At 32.0% G+C, this 20,037-nt stretch overlaps 1 protein-coding gene, 1 long non-coding RNA gene and 2 other non-coding genes across 53 annotated transcripts in view; 3 read left to right on the top strand and 1 right to left on the bottom strand.

The window, feature by feature from the left end:
• The window catches only part of LOC126703600 (UPF0481 protein At3g47200-like), a 146,698-nt gene that overhangs the window by 52,910 nt on the left and 73,751 nt on the right, over nucleotides 1-20,037 (bottom strand). For 2 of the 50 annotated variants that reach the window (XM_050402576.1, XM_050402620.1), the window contains exon 2: nucleotides 7,796-7,932. The exons of 43 other annotated variants lie outside the window; for them this stretch is intronic. In XM_050402576.1, the coding sequence (XP_050258533.1) occupies nucleotides 7,796-7,932 (137 nt within the window). Of the gene's footprint in view, nucleotides 1-7,795; nucleotides 9,100-20,037 lie in introns of those variants that run through there. 5 more of the 50 variants (XM_050402575.1, XM_050402574.1, XM_050402583.1 and 2 more) reach the window with 3 other exon arrangements.
• On the top strand, nucleotides 9,154-12,644 carry LOC126703606 (uncharacterized). Its single transcript, XR_007648137.1, has 2 exons — nucleotides 9,154-9,896; nucleotides 10,021-12,644. It is a non-coding gene; the product is annotated as an uncharacterized LOC126703606 (long non-coding RNA).
• On the top strand, nucleotides 11,187-11,269 carry LOC126704494 (small nucleolar RNA Z122). The gene has a single exon (XR_007648205.1). It is a non-coding gene; the product is annotated as a small nucleolar RNA Z122 (small nucleolar RNA).
• Nucleotides 11,444-11,531, top strand: LOC126704497 (small nucleolar RNA Z122). The gene has a single exon (XR_007648208.1). It is a non-coding gene; the product is annotated as a small nucleolar RNA Z122 (small nucleolar RNA).

The following is a 20,037-nucleotide window of genomic DNA, read 5'->3' on the forward strand; positions in this document are numbered from 1 at the left end:
AAATCAAAATTTAGTCTAGTCAAGTTCATTAATAATACGACATAATTATCTGGACAAATCTCTCATCTTTCAATCTCTCTGCCTCTCCCCATCAAAAAAAAACAAAAACAAAATCTCTCTGCCTCTCTATCTGTATCATTTCTTTTATTTTCTTCATCATGATTTTTGATCTTTTTATATACGTTAAGTTATACATTTTAAGTTATGTTTTTTAATCTACTTGATTGACAGGACATAGACAACACGCTGAGTCTTGTTTCTTGTTCTTTTCCTATAAGTTCAGTCAATCATTTTAAATTGTATTTTTTTAGTCTACTTGATTGGTAGGACAAAGACAACACGCTGAGTCTTGTTTCTTGTTCTCTTCCTATAAGTTCAGTCAATCATTTTAAATTGTATTTTGTAGTCTACTTGATTGGTAGGACAAAGACAACACGCTCAGTCTTGTTTCTTGTTCTTTTCCTATAAGTTCAGTCAATCATTTTAAATTGTATTCTATAAGTTCAGTCAATCATTTTAAATTGTATTTTTTAGTCTACTTGATTGGTAGGACAAAGACAACACGCTGAGTCTTGTTTCTTGTTCTTTTCCTATAAGTTCAGTCAATCATTTTAAATTGTATCTTTTAGTCTACTTGATTGGTAGGACAAAGACAACACGCTGAGTCTTGTTTCTTGTTCTTTTCCTATAAGTTCAGTCAATCATTTTAAATTGTATCTTTTAGTCTACTTGATTGGTAGGACAAAGACAATACGCTCAGTCTTGTTTCTTGTTCTTTTTCTATAAGTTCAATCAATCATTTTAAGTTATATTTTGAGAGATCCGGTTAACATGTTGAGGGCACATGTTAACCAATTCAGTTTTGAAAAAATTTTATTAGAAATTGAAAAAGTTGTTAAAATTTTTTCAATTTTCAATAAACTTATTTCTAAATTGGTTTATTATTATGCACACATTAATAAAATCCTATTTGATTGACAGGACAAAAACAACACGCTGAGTCTTGTTTCTTGTTCTTTTTCTATAAGTTCAGACAATCATTTTAAGTTATATTTTTTTAACTACTAGATTGAATGGACTAGTGAGTTTACTCTTACACTTGCATAGTCTGCTCACACCGCCACCGCACTGTTGTCACTGCACAGGGATAATACACACTGCACAAAGCAGTTGTTGAGTATATAATACTTTACAGGGAATTGTTATCCAGCACCGGATCACTGTTGTCACTGCAAAGGGTTAATACACACTGCACAAAGCCTGACAAAAATGACAGGACTTAACACTGCTCAGTTGTTGAGTATATAATACTTTACAGGGATTAGTTATCAAGCACCGGTTCACTGTTGTCACTGCAAAGGGTTAATACACACTGCACAAAGCTTGATAAAAATGACAGGACTTAACACTGCGCAGTTGTTGAGTATATAATACTTTACAGAGATTTGTTATCAAGCACCGTTTCACTGTTGTCACTGCAAAGGGTTAATACACACTGCACAAAGCTTGATAAAAATGACAGGACTAAATACTGTGCAGTTGTTTGAGTATATAATACTTTACAGGGATTTGTTATCAAGTACCGGTTCGTTGCCTGTTAAAGTGAAAAAAAGACAAAAAAAAACTGGTCAAAAAAGTCAAAATGAACACCCCGTAGTACTAACAAAAAAATAAAAAAAAGATGAAAATTTGACATAAAGGTCAAATAACGACAAAAAATTGTCCGAAAAAATAAAAAAATATTACTGATAACGGACACTTGACCGTGCCCGTTAACAAACTTAATATATAATCTAAAAAGGTGAAAAACAATTCTACGCCCCACCAACACAGTTACAAACTCCCTCATCCACCGGCTGAACCTCTAGAGAACAATGACTTCTCAGCCTTGGATCTAGAAGCTCGCTTTTGTCTTGTAAGCAACCATGTCCATATAATAGAATTTAGCTTACCAAAGCGGTCTTACTAAAAGTAAATAAGGCAACCAGTTCCGTTCCAAGTGACATGGCTTTTAACTATTCCTTTCAAGAGAAGGTGGCTCATCTTTCCGAGTATCATCCCGATGTTCATTGCTATACCATCATTTGCTCTCTTATACTCAATGGACGAAGTAGTAGTAGATCCAGCCATTACTATCAACCCCCCTTTCTACACGAATAAAAAAAAAAAAAAAACACTCTCCCATTCACCCACCCACGAGCCACTTCCAATACATACCCACTCAAATTAATATATATTTTTTAATGCAAATTTTTACTTCATTGATTATTATTTATTGTTATATCAATTAATACTTTGATATATATTATATTAACTTATTTATATTTTACTAATACTAATTTATTAAATCATGTAATAAATAAAAATAAACTTTAAATTTTCAATACAAATAAAAACATTAATTAATATTATTTAATTACTATTTAAATATATAAAAGATGGCACACAAAATTTTCGCCTAATGCCTCTTAACTTATTGAGTCGGCTCTGCAATAATGTTGGAGAAACCCAGAACAGAGGCAAAGGTGATGGTTCAGACAGCAGCTATTGCTTCCGCGTCATATTGGAATATTTTCTTGCAGACTTAATGGCGTCATATTGGAATATTTTCTTGCAGACATAATGGCGTTCCCGTACGGGATTGAGGCCGGTTGTAATAATAGACACGTACGAAAGATGCCTGAACTGTAAGAACGACTACTTGCGTTGGTTTTACTCAATACTCTTTTGGTGTTGCTTACCGCTCTTTTTTTGTTTGTGTATTAGTTTAATTTTATTAGTTATATGTTAATATCTACCAAAGTTCAGTGTTGTAATCTGATGTCTTAGATCTAACATAAACCGATTGCGTTTCATTGCTTTGGACATCTTTTTATTTGTGCACTCGGAAATCAATATTAGGTACACAAAGAAGGGTGTTCCTTTCCCTTCCAACTCACTCTATCCGATTTTTCCAAATTCTCAAAGCTAACGTTCAAATCTCATCATGCTGTGATGGATTTTCTTCTGCAAGTTCTTACTTTTTTCTCTTTGAATACTATCCGGATCATTAGAAGAACTTAACCGATTTGCAACACATGGCATGTGAACAAATTACCTCGAACAATAAGTTCTTATGAAATCTGAAGGGAACTCAAGATGATTAGGAACTGGTAAAGAGGTATTTAATGATAATCATGTCAAATCTTGAATTCAATTTTTGAAAGAGCATCAAATGGAGGGTTAAGAGCATCCACAGCAGCTGTGGCATAATTTATACAATTTTACCACACCAAATACCTACTTTATTATTTTATCATATCATTTTACAACTTCTTATTTATTAGATGTTTTATCATTCAACTCTATATATTAAAATAATATTTACTACACATTAAAATAACATAACCAACACAATAAATAACACAGACAACATTGCTGCCGCCCCTGCCACCACCACCGTGGCAGCCACAATCCATTGCAAAACAAAAAAATTGAAAACAAAACCACCACCACAACCACTGTCATGCTATATGTCATTTCACTGTTCCATTAATTGATGTCAAGTATCTCCAGATTTTAAATGGACCACAATTTTACGCCTGGCGCCTTTCTTATCAAATTCTAATTATGTGTCAATTATATTTGCATGCAAACTTAAGTATCTAAACATAGACAATATAAGAAGACTCAGTTCGAAATAATAATGTGTATATAATACCATGAACATATACATATATATATACATATATATATATATATATCTAGTATAACTTTAAGCAATGTTACATCACTCAATATTTTTTACGTAGATGCGAATTTTGACAAATCCTCCGTTAAATTATGTTATCTTTGTATATTCTGCACTTGATAAATTGTCATGTCATCAATTAGTTTTTTAAATTTAAGTTTTTATAGTTTAAGATAATACATAGAATATGACTTTATGGATCAAATGATGAATAATATTAAATTGACAAAAAAAATTAGCATTAATGTTAAGAACATATAGTATATACAATTCAACAGTGGGATTTCAAAACATGAATTCTATAACAAGATATCAGTTGGTATAACATTGCTTAGAATTACATCTAGTATAACTCCACAAAAGTTATCACATCTTTTAAACCATAAATTTCAATAAGAACTAAAGGTTAAAAAAATCACTACAATCCATGTCATCTTTAAAATTTAATGATGGCCACATCAACTACCCTAATTAATTTAAGAGAATATTATTTTATTTTTCTACTTTCCTTCTCTCCCCTAATTAGTTCGTCCCCAACCTTGCACAAATGCCCATCTAACTTATCTAACTTTTTGCTAAAATTATAAGACGTGAATGCACTTTTAGTCCCTACATTGACTTTTTTTCCATTTTGGTCCCTACATTTTCATTTTACCACTTTCGTTCCCTAAATCAATTAACGCGCGACGTTTAGGTTCTTACCGTCACCCAACTAATAGAAAATGCTAACATGGCTGACTGCACAATAAAATAATAATTAAAAAATCTATTTTAGCATTAAAAAATTACCACATCAGCATCTAAATTTAAATAAAAACTAAAAAAAAAAAAAAAAAACTCAGGGAGAACATGATGAAAACAGGAAATCCAACCTAGATCAAAGAACTTAAAAACACAAACCTAAACACAGAATTTTCTTTCCTGACCTGTGACTGCCCTCAAATCATAACAACAAATCCATCGAAATCTACCACAAAACCATCAACTATCCACCACAAATACAAAACAATAAACCCATCCACTACCCGCACAAATCCATCGGAGAAAACTACCCCACCCAAATCTGAACAAAAAAAAAAAAAAAAAAAAACTCTCAGCTAGTCTAGGGGCCACTCCTCTTTGATCTAAGAACGAAACCCATCACCAAACTCCAATTTGTGAATGAATCCCACCACTAAACTCCGATCTATGCCATCACCGAAACCCACCACCAAACTTCAATCCAGCCACTGAAACCCTCCACCAAACTTCAATCAAGCCACCAACAATTAGCCTATTACCAATCCAGCCACCGAACAATCATGCAACCCATCACCGACTGACCCAAACTCTGATATGTGCCATCACCAAAACTCCAGCACAGACGATCCACAAACTTAGACCTCCAGCATGCCGATCCCCGCAAACACACGCCCTCCACCTCACCACGACAAGTCAACAACTCCATTTTCATTATTGGAAGGAGTGATTCGACCCAGTCTTAAGAAGTGATTTGACCCCACTAGATATAATTTATCATTTGTGCAAAATTGAGTACAACGATTACAGCCAAGATTCAATGGCAAACTTTGGTTGTGTGTACTAACAAAACAAGGCTCTGAACTAGTATTAATGCCTAAAAAAGTGAAGGAATTTCTAATAGAGTAAAGGACACAAAATAGAGGATTTTTGGACTGCTCTCCGTATACATGAAGAGAACATAAACACTGTTTATATATTGCACTAATTAAAGAAAATTTTAAAGGAAATGGTTGACAGAAAGGCCAGCACATCCTTAGCATCAGTCATGGTGAGCGTCGCTTTTTTGTCTTTTATGATTGAGGCAATCTGCCTTAGCAGCTGTCTTCCTTCATTTTCATTATTGGAAGGAGGAAACATGTTTAAGAAAAGAGAGATAAGAGGGGCCAAAATGATGGGATGCTTATTAAGTTTATTATCACCTACCCTACCCCTCTTACTGATTTGGTCAAAGATTGTGGATAAGAAGACACCAGCCAATGTAGCCATCATCAATTCAAACTTGAAACATTTCCAACAATGTAATATAAATAAAAGATTTTACTAATAATGTTTTTTATAAAAAAAATTATGAATTTCTCTTACAATTTTTTCATTTTCTATATGAGCCACTGAAAAATTAACCCGCACTCACCTGAAATATGGGTTGGATCCACTAAGAAGGGTAATCGGTTGGGGTGGGTTTGACAGGTTTGACCAAATTTGTAGATTTTCATGGATTTAGGGACTTTCGGCCAATATTATTGGGCTTTCTAAATTTTGTCATATCAGCTTGGACTTCTTTTACAACATTTCTTTTAAAATGGGCCAATACCCTTTAAAATAGGCCTTCAACGTCTACTTGAACACAATCAGTCCAAATTTATACTTCCCAGAGCCCACATATTGACATTTGGGAACAAAAAAAATACAAAGAGAAACATGGACACAATAGCAAACAAATAATACCACACAAAATACCATTTTTTACCACATGCTAAACATCAATAGCATTTAAAACCTGGGCATTAATAAAACAGATAAAAATTCATAAAATCCCATTTTTTATCACCTGTTAGTCATTCACACATTACAACAAATATTTTCCAAATGTCCAAGCCTAAAGGCCTGGGCATTGGGCAGTACCGCAAAATTGCCTCAAGAAAACTCAAGCATATAAAAGTCAATCTAAAGTTTAGATTCTAAACACATTAAACCTGCCAACCATTCCACACATCAAGTAATGTTCCAAAACCATACAGCAGCAAGCATTGCTACAAATACTACAGCATCCTCATAATTCCATACACACGTATGTATAGTAAGCCATAGAGGTAGCAAAGAAGTCAGTGACTGCACAAGTCAGTCAGGTTGTAAACCACCAAGACAGTAGGCAATATTCCCAGTAGTATATATAATTAGTTACAATTATGATATACTATAAGTATCTCCAAAAAATAGCTTTCCTAATGCAGTAAAGAACTTTGATTGAGAAGGTATCTATATTAATCATTGATCTTGTATTAGTTATCGTGTAGTACATTATAAAATGTTTCAACGTATAATATTCTAGCTAAGCCAGGGAAAACATGTAAATATAAGATCAACGTATTCACTAGTAATTAATGAAATCTTATCTAAGTGTTTTATTTAAAAAGAAGGAAAAATCAAGAACAACAGGTCAAAGCGACAACAAATACAACGACAAAAGTAACACAAACAATGACAAGAAGTTAGAAGAAAGAGATGATACCTCAGAGAACTCTTAGTTGTCAAGGATTCAACCTTGAAAAGGAAGCAAAAAACCAACTTGAATAACTTTCAACTCCTGTATAAAATTAGGATTTCAAATTTTTAAGTTAGGAAAGCAAAATGAATCAAACAAATGAAAATAACAATGTGTTTGGATTTCATCTTTTTAAAATAGTTCGTTCTTCTTTTTACAGAGAAGATACAAGCATATTGATCATAGAAAAAAAAAAACTAAACAAGGAATAAAATAGGCAGATAAGAAAATAAAAATGTGTTTGGATTTTATCTTGTTAAAACAGGGGTTCATATTCTTTTTTTACAGTAACGATACAAGAATATTGATCATAAAAAATAAATAAATAAATAAAAACAAGGAATAAAGCAGGGCAAATACAAATCACACTCAGACCACACTAAAATAATGAATCAAACTAAGTATAATGCCTGTCTGTAAAGAGTATAACGAAAATAAACACAATGCACACTCAGAAAAGTGATAACTCAAGTATACGAAAAATGGTAACACAAACAAACATACTCAAATTAGGGGTTCCATCTTTGAAAAGTGATAAATCAAGTCTTTGACTGATAAATCAAATAAAAAAAACTAGGATTTCATCTTTGAATCCAATCACTTGGTCAGTTTTGGTCCCTAATCTCTAAGCTTTAAATAATTTGAACAAGATCCCTTATGTTGCTTTTCAGATGATTTATATTACTTATCACAAAAAGAAAAAAAAAATTGAACAAATGATAAACCCATATCACAAACACAAAATACAGAAAAAAGAGGAATGAAAAAGGAAGAAACTTTACCTGATCTGAGACTAGGAAGCCGAGTCTGAGAGGCTGAGAAGACCCATGGTGCAATGTGGAAAAAATGTGAGGCGGCGGCGTCAGGTGGGGTGTTAGGCGGTGGCAACAGCAACCAGCAACCCGGTGGAGTTAAGAAACTGGAAAGATTTTGATGTAAAGAAGAGTAAAGGGCTTTGTAGATTTCGAAATCACTAGAGAGACTAGAGAGCAGAGATAACGGAGAACAAACAGAAAAAACCAATTTATAAGAGAGAGAGAGAGAGATGAGGGTTGAGAGTGTTTCAACCTTGAGTATGGAGGAGTACGGAAAATCTGATTTTGATTTTGGTAAGTGTAGCCGAGTACAGTCTTGATGACCCGAGGCATGGGAAAGTGAAAATTTGAATAGTTGCCGACTAGCTGTTGGGGCGGGTTGAGAGAGAGAGTGAAGACTGAAGATAGGCGTTCTAAATCTGTGAAATTTCAGTACTTTTAGCCTTTTTAATCCCATCCTCTTGTAGTCGTGTAGCACAAAACAATTCAGCATTTATTACTACAATCAGTAGTACTCATCTATTCACACTTCACGTGATCTACAGATAACCCATAGATATCTACAGAAAAGAATCGCTACTTTTTTCTTCTTGTTTTTTTCTGAATAGAATCGCTACTTCATTAACCTCTGCATTTGGAATTGGAATTATGGATAAAGAGGGTTTTTTTTTTTTTTTTTTTTGGTGTTGATTTTGAAAGAAGTTATAGCTCAGATTTTTAGGAACTTAGCAGATAAATAATGATTTGGCCCCATTCTAAATCGTGCCAATCAGGTGATAAATTATTTTTTCCCTTGTTGAATCGGAAATCTTATATTGATCTTACTACAAAAGTTAGAAAGACTCCCCCTCTTCCTGGGGTGGTTTCTCAAAAAAAAAAAAATTTACAAAAAAAAGTAAGAAAGACTCTGCAATAGCTCAAATATATCTATAGAAATATCAATAACTCTAGGCCACAAAATTTGTCATAATTTCCAAAGTGAAAAGTTGTTAACGATAGATGATGGAGGAAACTCCACATATGATATATTCTGAGGTTATGTCAGATGTAAACGAGCTTTGAGAATAAATGAAATGATTTCACTTGTTTCTGATCAAAAATTTTAATAAAATAATGGCTAGAGACCAACATTGACTAACGGATGAATAACTGTTACCGTACTAAATGAGTTAGACGCGCAAAAATCAACAAAAGCTCAAAGCTTTAACGATGGAGGTGCAAAACTAAGAGGAAGAGTTTCAGAGAGAGAGGGAGCTTTTTGTGATGGTGAAGAAAATGCTTCATTGAATAAATTGATTACAAACACACTGTTTATATATCAGGTTAGAGCATCAACAGTGGGCTTCTCAAATGCCAAATTGTAAAGTAAATTTGGCATTTGGGCCCAATTTACCCCAGCAATTGGATTGCTAAACCTGGGACCGGCCAAATTTTTTTGGCATACTGCTACAGTGCGATCTCATATATGAGATCGCACTGTAGCGCTATGCCATCCAACAAAATTTTATTTTAATAGTGCACAGTCGCTCAACCTCTCTCTCTCTCTTCCTACACTACCGGTTTTTGCTCTCTCTCGCGCCATCAAGCTTTTCCCTTTCCCTCGCTTTTCTCTCCGATCACCAAGCCGCTGTCTCACCAAGCCTCGCTTTTCTCTCCGATCACCAAGCCATCGCTGTCACCAAGCCTCGCTTTTCTCTCCGATCAACAAGCCGCTGTTCGAATCACCAAGCCTCTGCCGATTCACCCTCACCCATCTCCAAATCCGTTTTCACTGTCACCAAGCCTCGCTATTCTCTCCGATCACCAAGCCGCTGTCACCAAGCCTCGCTTTTCTCTCCGATCAAGAAGCCGCTGTCCGAATCACCAAGCCTCTGCCTCTGCCGATCCACCCTCACCCATCTCCAAATCCGTTTCACTGTCACCGAGCTTCGCTTTTCTCTCCGATCACCAAGCCGCTGTCCGAATCACCAAGCCTCTGCCTCTGCCTCTGCCTCTGCCTCTGCCGATTCACCGAAGCTTCGTCGGTCTCTCAAATAAAATCAAAATCAAAATCAAAGCAATTTACTAGGTGGGTTTTGATCCATGTTCGATTTTTTGTGTTTGTGTTTCTTTTCTCTTTCTGCAAGAAAAGGGGGATTCAGCTTGTGTTTGTGTTTGTATTTTGATCTAAGAATTGCTGTTGATGTTTGCAGAGGTGGGATTCAGCTTCATCACGAGGGTTTTCACTTGCTGTCGGATTAGCATCTTCAGAAAGTCTGCTCAGGTTCAACTCTATGATTTTGTTTGATTTCTATATATTTTTGCAGATAATATATATTATATCCGAAGTGGCTGTGTAAAGGGCTTATATTTTGTAACAAAAAATTACTGTGTAAAGGGCTTATATCCGAAGTTGTTTGAGAATTTTGTAATATATGATGTGCTGAAATGGTGTTGTTTGGATTCATTGTTCCGGTTCAAGGTACAATAAGGATTAGGGAAGCCTAGTAGGATTTAGATTAAGGCGTTGAGGAAGTGCTTGACAAAGTCTCTGTGAATCTCATCTAGTTATTGATAATGTGTCTATTAATTACCTGATGAAGTTTTAGTTTCTATAATATCTCGCTTGACTTTGAAAGAAGCAGGAAGAAGTAGCATTATTTAAGATGGAAAAGGATGTCAAGATTTTAGTGTAGAAAAAGGCAAATGGCAATATTTGTCTAAGTGAAGCAAGGCCTCAAATTCTAAATATAGTTATTATACTAAGAATGAACTCAAATCATACGTGTCTAATACCCTGGAATTTTATATTAAAGTCTTTGTGGCTCTACAAATGTGTGCTACATGAGAAAAAATTAATCAACAATAAGCTTTACAACAAGCTAGGCACAGTTTGAATTGATGCTGGAGTGCTCTTGCACATGTTAATGTTATGAGCTTATTTTCGTTGTTTAATTGAGATAGGTTGTTGCCTTTTCTCACAGTTATGAGCTCCGAAATTTTCTTCGTCTACTCTCTCTCTCACAGTATGGATATATTTTTCACAATTTCCTCCAACAGACTTTCAATAAAAATTTCAATTGAAGCGTTGTTGATGCAAATGGAACCATAATCTTTTTCACTAATTATTATTTCATTATATTTTTCATATTAGTGCTTTTATTTTTTTGGATTGGTTAGTTACACACCCACCCAATGGGTCTTGAACCCTTGACCTCACCCTCCACCTACCATCCAACACTTGTAAGGGGAGGAAGTGACAATTGTGCTGGAGCTCACTGTCAATTTTTTCCCCCCATATTTTATATTTCACGTCTTAGTGACCTTTGTTAGGCATCCATCTGTGGTGAGATGACTGGATTTAGTGGTTTTATTGGACTTTGGGAAATGATGCCAAAACTTAAAGAGTGACTGAAGCATAAGCTCTGCTGAATATTATTTGCATGTCAGTCTGATCCCAAATTCTCTGTGGTTCTTTTATATTGATATACATACATATATATTTTTATTTTTTATGATAATCTTTTGTGAATAGTGACAAGATTGGTAGTCTCTTCTATGTTCTTGTTTGTGTTAATGGGTTGTTGTGGTAAACTTACATCATTTGACTTTTGTAATTTGTTGTTTATTTCGGACTTTGGGAAGTGATGAGAAGATAAAAACTGATTGGAAAAGTCACCAGCAATGCTGAAATTATTCATTTGCACGTCAGTCTGATCCCAGGTTTCAATGTTTATGACTTATCTATTCCATATTAGTGTCTATTTTTGTACTTTACTTCTTAGCAACATTTGTTAGCTATTCGACTATCTGTGGTGAGATGACTGGATTTAGTGTTTTTATTGGAGTTTGGGAAATGATGCCAAAACCAAAAAATTGTGACTGAGGTGTAAGCTTTGCTTATAATAAGATTGATTATATGGAGTCTATATTGTTATGCTGAAGGGTTTCATTTTTGCTTATAATAAGATTGAAAAACTTGTATGCTGAAGGGTTTCAGGATAATGGAGTCTATATTGTCAGCTTGAGCTTAAAATCTTCTCTCTGACTCTCTTAAATTCTTTTCTGGTCATTATATTGAGAATAAACTTAATTGATTTTTCTTTTATTCGTAATTGCTAGATTTGAAGTGCTCCAAATGTTTGGTACCATGCCTTTGTGTATGTATACCCAATCCATAAGCCTTGGGGATGTACGTTTAAATTTAGATCCAATCCATATATATGTGGATTATAAAAGTTGGTAGGTTGAGTACATTGTTATTTGGCAGGTTGCATGTATATATATGTATGTGAAATTTAAAAATTGGCAGGTTGAATATATTGATATTTGGCAGGTTGTATGTATATATATGTATGTAGATTTTTTAAATTGGCAGGTTGAGTACATTGATATTTGGCAGGTTGCATTTATATGTATGTATGTGGATTTTTAAAGTTAACAAGTTTGAGTAAATTGATATTTGGCAAGTTCTTTCTCCAAAAAAAAAAAAAAAAAAAAAAATGGCAGGTTCTATATATATATATATATATGTGTGTGTGTGTGTGTGTATCTGGATCATTAAAATTGACAGGTTGAATACATTAATATTTGACAGGATGCATCTATAAATATTTATGTGGATTTTACATCAATATTTGACTGGTTTTATGGAATATATATGTATGTGGATTTTTAAAGTTGACAAATTTAAGTACGTTGATATTTGGCAGGTTCTTTCTCAAAAAAAAAAAAAAAAAAAAAAAAATTGGCAGTTGTTGAAATAGTTGGAAATAAATTGAAAAAAAAATCGGTAGGTTGGTGAAACAGTTGGAAATAAATTGAAATTGAAAAGAAATTGAAAAGAAAAAAAAAAGTGGCAGACCGTTGGAAATGCAATAGGAATAGTTGATTTTGAAAACAAGTTGATTTTGAAAACAAAAAAGGTAGTTGGAAAAGTAATAATAAAAAAAGATTAAAAAAATAATATTTTTTTAAGATGGTAGAATAATAGAATTTTGGGATGGTGGGTGTATTGTAAAATGGTATGGTATAATTGATAAAGTAGCTTTTTGGGATGGTAAAATAAGATGAGATTTAGAATCCGGATGTGGATGCTCTTAGAAAGCGGAAATAAGGAAAGAATAACTGATTATAAAAATAACTTCTAACTAACAATGTACTGATCAACTAAGGACACGTGTTACTAACCACTAACTACACTGCCAATTAAATGCAGACTATTCTTTTTTTCTTTTTTTTTTGAGGAAAAATACAGACTATTCTTCTCAAATAAAAATAATAATAATTAAATACAGATTAAACGACAACTAGTTTATACACAACTTATACTTTACGACTTGTAACATAAGAGCATTCGAAGCCTATGTTGATTTCCAGTATTGCAGTCTGTCTGTGCTTGATCTCAATAACCTCACCAATGCAGCTTTGTATATTTCAACATTATGCTAATCCCATAAATGCACACTGGGATTTACAGCCAACAGCTACAAAGACTCAACCAAAAAAAAAAAAAAAAATTCACACCATACTGTGACAACTCGAGTACTTTTAAATCTAACTATGAGTTTTCGGTCTCTCACCATATATTTTCATATTTAAATTCACACTTTATTTAAATATTAACTCTTAATGAGGACTTAAAATCTTCATTGACTTTATATAGAAGTACCAAAATCTAATCAATAGGTTTATAGTGTAGATTAGATTTGAGAATAGTACTAAAAAAAATTTCTTGTATTGCATTTATGAAAGCATTCACATTAATTTGTCTAAAATTTTTTTTCTATCTATATTACTAATAACAAGATTCTCTATTTGAATTTCAAAATATTGCTTACGAAAATATCCTTAAACAAATTCTTAAACTCTCTAGAATACCCTTATCTTTTAGTTATATAATTTTAAATTAAAAATAAATAAATTGATTAAAAGAGTAATTTATTATTTTTTAAAAAAGTTCTTAAGTTTTAGGCTTTTTTATTTCTCATCTCCAATTTGAATTACCACCTTTTATTTTAAATTCAAATTTTCAAACATTTATCAACTCTCATGTAGAGAAAGATTCTAAAAAAAATGACATTATCTTTATCTCACTTTTAAACATTATTCTACACTAGTATGTAACCCGTGCTACCGCATGGGAATGAATATATTATTAATCATGAGTTTATTCATATTTAAAAGGCTCAGTTAAGTCTAAATTCATATTATTAACCAGAAAATTTCATTAACAAAACTTAGAAGTATATATATATATAAAATAAAGTTATAAGAATTTGATATCATCATGGTTGTTAAAATCCCGATCTGGATCCTACGATCCTACGATTTTACGATCCTACCTACCCAAAACGATTTAAATCTTTCAAGGATCTTCGCAATCGTTCAAGATCGGTAGGATCATACGATTCTGATGATACCAAACAACCTTGATTTTTTATAATCTTCTTTAACTTGATAGAAGGCTCAATTGGACCCAAATGAAAAATAAAATCTCAATAGACCAAGTTTTTCCACTCCAATGTAGAGAGAGTGTCAGTTAGACTCAAATAAAAAATATTCCAATAGAGTGTCACATTTTGAGGTTTTTGGCATCTTTAAATAATGCTTATAAATGAATGTAGTGATGTATAGTAATTATATCAATAAATGTATAATTTATGTGATTATTTAACATACCAATATATATTTTTTGTTTTTTTCTCAAATAATATAGGATCTTACGATCCACGATCTGATTCTACGATCCACGATCCCACCAACCTCTCACGATCCTACGTAGGATCCCGATTTTGACAACCTTGGATATCATTATGTTTCTTTAAAAGAAAAAAGGGAAGAGAGGAGAAGAAATGGAAAGGAAAATTTAGATTGTTAGATCTATATATCTGAACCATGTCATACTATTTCAGAAAACAAAGTGTTTTAACTCATCATATTTCTTGGGTAAAACTCCATAGTGTTCCATTAAGCAACTGAGCATGCATTCAACTACTCAAAAGATTTTCTCAAAAAAAAAAAAAAAATTACTAAATAGATGATGAGAAGAAAACAATAGCCTATTTGACATCACTACATTATAGTCATGATACAAATTCTTACGCAAAATTCAATAGACATTATAAGGAAAATTTTGATGCATTCAAGCAAATATATAACTGATCCAAACAGCCACAATACAATTATATACACTATATTGACTTGGTCGAAAAATTAAAATAACTAAAAACATAGTAATCAAAGATGAAATGAGCACCCTTTCCAAGCTCTACAATTTGTTTCATAGCAATAGACACAACACAATTATTGATAAAACATGAATATTCAAATAAAATTTAACCTTTTACATGTTTAACTTAGTTCTGTTTCTTTGTTACAATAGGAATGAAAGAAACTGAAAAAATATAACTATAAAAAATTAATGTTTCCTCAGTTTCTTTTATATATAAAGTGTGTGAGGACACCATTTTTGCTGAGACAAATTTAATATTATGCTTTATATTCATTGTAAGTCTTGTAAGTCTTAGAACATATCTGCCAAGAGGGATGTAGTAGTCTCTAAATTTGTGAGAATGTCCTTGCAAATCAAAATGGGAAATTGCTATTAACGTACAAAATGCAATAAATCCATCTACTTTCAAGCTGCAAATTCCTTCTCAAACTTTGATTTCGACATTAAATCCTGAGTTTGGCATCAAGATGAAGCTGTAAACGAAGAAAAGAAGTTCAATATTGTTTACCTAAGAAAGAAGAAAAAAAAAGAAGCCTAAAATTGGGAAAACAATTCCAAATGATAGATTAAACAGTCTACATAATTCATTGAAATAATCCAATATTAAATCCTAATTTATGGTCAAGTGCAGACTTCTTCTTGGCATTCTCTATTCTTTAAAAAGACTTTTGAGAGAGGGCTTAGTTTTTTGTTCTTTTGAGTCAAAGTAGTGTAAATCTCATTCAAAACTCTAATGTGATTCTAGTTGACAACAATAATCAAACACATTCAAGGCAACTCATCAAATGACAAAACACCCAACTCACATTTGCACCAAATCTAAGCTGCCTAACTCACTGGCTTTTGATGAAAGAAAGTCCAAAACCTCAGCTGAAATTTTTTTACTACAAAGAGGCAAGTACTTTTAGCTGGAAAAAAAGAGAAGAAAATGGAAGTCTAAAACTCTTCCCAACCCTATATAAAAAAGAGGAAAAAAAAAAATGAAAGAAAATGTTCATCAAAGTATCCTTCACAGTAAAATATATATTAGTGCAAGGGCATGTTGTACAGCCCCTCATTTGTCCTACTTGTAGGAATGCTATGTATAAAATACAATATCACTCCAATTAAAATCAACTCCAACTATCTTTTATAGAATTAAAAAAATATATATCATATGTTACAATGGTGTCCTTCTAGAAACAAAATATAAAGTACATAGTATGACACAAAACATAGAAATTAGCAGAGATCAAAATACTTGCAGCAAGTAAACTATTTAATAGAATTTACAAATTTCAAATTTCTCAAATGAGCATTAAAACCAAATTATACTCAAGTAGAAATTGTCCATCAAAAGAATAATGCTTGCTACAAAAAAGCTTACCATAGATATAGGATGGCAAGATGCAGAGAAATAAGTTTCAAAGAACAAAATGCCCATTGTTCCTAATTTCCTACTTCTTTGCCAAGTTTGCATTCTATTACATGTTCGAATATATATATATTTTTAAAAATCAATAGAAAAGGGGAAAATCACTAAACTTACCATTAAATTATGATATTCATTGTAACGCAATTACATGCCTCAATCACTGTGATTTGTGAACTCTTAGACCTTTACATCACAACCCCAGGAAAAATAATTAAAAAAAGAAGCCCTCAAAGAACTTGTAAACAACGAAATAGAAAGAACATAGAAAACCAAATTATAAAGAGGAGCAACATGTGAAAAATAACACCTAGTATGAATTTCAAATTAAATACATAGATAACTATCACAATCAAATTTATAAATGATTGAATTATAGTATTTTTATGAACTGCATCAATAACTAATAAGCAGAATTTTCGAAAAAAAAATTTTGGTTCAATGAATGAAGCAAGTTAAATTATTGATAATGAGGAGATATTTGATAGAATTTTAATAACAATAATTAATAGTTCTTATGTGATTATTTAATATGAAAAAACTACTCGATGAGGGAACATTGTTGCCACCACCATCATCATAATCGTCATACCCAACTACAGACATGTCTTCTTTACATTGAAACTCCATTCAAAATTAACACCCATTTATAAAAAAACTACTTCCTACTTTAATAATTGAAAATTTTCCTTCACCACTTTGGCAAGCTTTATAAATGCAAGAAACATCTAGAAATCCTACTAAAAAAGAGCTAATCATCACCAGCTGTTTTACAGTGCATGTCAAACCTCGCTTGAATCCTCTGACATTCAACCTGTCTGTCTTTTCTATACTTTCTTTCTTCAAAAATATATTGGACAATCTTGACTATGAACAAATAAGTAAATCACAACCACAATAACTGAGCCAAACACCACATCATTTTTTCTCATATGCTCAATTTTTTTCAAAATTAGCACTCTTCTTCTTACTAAATTATGAGATCTCTTAGGTAACCCACTCAAGTATTGTTTTATTTTAATACTCTTCACATGTAAGCAATCACTCAAACTTGTTTTCATAACTCATGTTTGTGTCATAACTCATAGCTTTCTTAGCCCTGCAACCCATTAAAAAAAAAAAATTTACTGGTAGTAGCAATTTTTTTGGATATGGGTTCTCATTTAAACTCTAATTTTCTTTTCTAAGAAATGCTTCCTTATCTGTATATATCTAATTGGGTTTTCTAGATAAGCCATAAGTAGTTCAAAATTCCTAATTATCATGCTTTTCATAGGAATAACCCACCAAATTATTCAAAAAGTTTTTCATAGGCACAAAACATAGTAGAAAATTACGAAAGCAGTAAATGATAATAAACCAAAATACAAAACTCAAACAATATGATCCATACAAATAAAGAACTATAATAACTCTCTACATCGGAATGTTAAAGGTTGAGCATAAGGAAATAAATTCATAGCTATAAATAATTATAGATATAAACACATTCAAAACTTTTTTTTTTAAATAATTCAGTGACAGGAAATTACAAAAGGCCTCAGATATAACAAAAATGGGACGATGATCATTTGACAATCCCAACTTTTTTTTACAAATCAAATAGAAGAAGGAAATTAAAAGGAAGCAAAAACTTACAAAAGGATTTAAGTTTGACAGCTTTTCAGTAGCAATTGCATGATGGTAATCTTGCCTACCATACCCACTTTGGGGTGTTCAAAACTTTTTTCTACACCTACACATCAATAATACTATCAATGTTAACTTTGGGGCAAATAGCAGATCACTAATTTTGTTGGTCCATGATTGTAAGAATTTACAAATAAAATAAAAACTAAACTTCTAGCTTACTATTCTCATAAGGTAAGGCAGTATTTATAAAAATTTGAATTAATATCAATATCAATTGATTGTTTTTATTACTAATGTCATAAATGATGACATGGTTTGTCTTTATAAAGGATGGAAGAATATAATTCTTTAGAATGCAGCTCCTAATCTACAATTGAAAATATTAACTACAAAATAAGATCATTCTTATCTGATTAAAACCATTATAGAAGGAAAAAAGAATAATTGTTTATAATATTTAGCTTTCTGCATCAAATAGGGAAATAAACACCAGATAACAAATTTATTTTAGAAAACAATAAAGCTTCTATGAGAAATTCCATAAAACGTACTCTAAATTTTCTAGATTTAGCCTATCAACTACTCAAAACACATAGATTTTAGAAATATATATATTGGGCAGTGTTGGTGTAGTAATCTAAAGCATTTTCTTATCTTTCTTATTCTCTCTCTCTCTCCTTCACTTTCTTTTGTCTCCTTCACTTGCTAATCTAGCATCAAGCTACTATCCCAACTCTTATAACCTGCATTTAGTACATAAAATTTTCTGAGTTGTTTAATCAGTCATTGGTGATCATAAAGAGGATCTAAAACACAACATCAGACTCATAACATCAATATTACATGAGAAAATGCAATTCTCATGCAGTCGCAGATATCTCAAAAACATTGCACTACACAGTACTAAACATTACCTCATATTTGTTCAGTCACAATGGCCTAATGCTTGTCGTGCTGCTTTATCTTACGTCTGGCTTCCTGGACAGCTTCTACATCTGCTTGCCTTTTCTTCCACTCACCTTAAAATAAAATCAGAATTAAGAAACAATTGACCAAAAATTCAGTTCAAGCCTTTCTTCGAATAGTTTGATGGGAATTGAGAAACCAAGGAAAAAATTGATTTGAAAAAAACAAAAATAGATAATGGAAAATCCTTAAGAGAGAGAGGTTGAAGCATAGTCAATCTGTGTTTTCCATGCCCAACAACAATAGAGACAGATTACATGTCACTACTTTCATTTTTGCAATAAGAGTTTCTCTCTGCTTCACCTATTATTTTATATATAGATTACCTTATCTCTTTCTTAAATTTATAAATTAAAAAAAAAAAAAAAAAAAAAAAACTCTTGGTTATATTAAAATTTTTTTAGACAAATAACCAATTAGGAAAAAAAGAAACTTATATAGAGAAATACCCTAAAAACTGTGACACTATCTCAATCTTACTTTTAAACATTATGCCACCAAACCCAAAATAAAAAATAAAAAAGAGTCTTATCAATGGCACAAAACACGTGCAATGAGGCAAATTTTAGTATAACAATTTATTTTTTCTATTTTACATAAATACTTTGCAAAAACACCAATATTAAATTATCTATTATATACTGTCATTTATTTAAATAATATTTTTCTCACTTTTTATTATTATTTCACACCTATCCACCCAACAAATACTCTCTCTATTTTCTCTAAACATCCTCTTTGAAAGTGTTTGAATTACCGTTCTTAATTTAGGATATTTAGGGCCTGTTTTGGCCACCAAGTTCAAAACACCCCTTAAACACCGTATTTTGAGAACTACCCATTTTTAATTTTCAAGTAACATTTTAAATAACATTGTTGTAAATATATTAAAAATTGTGGGACTAAGATGATTTGACCAAACACTTTAAGTGGGGGACTCTTCTCTTTCTTTTTGTCTTTCTCTTTCTCGTTCTTCCCCAGTTCCTT

Source organism: Quercus robur, chromosome 10 (assembly GCF_932294415.1).
Source record: "Quercus robur chromosome 10, dhQueRobu3.1, whole genome shotgun sequence".
Taxonomy (NCBI): domain Eukaryota; kingdom Viridiplantae; phylum Streptophyta; class Magnoliopsida; order Fagales; family Fagaceae; genus Quercus; species Quercus robur.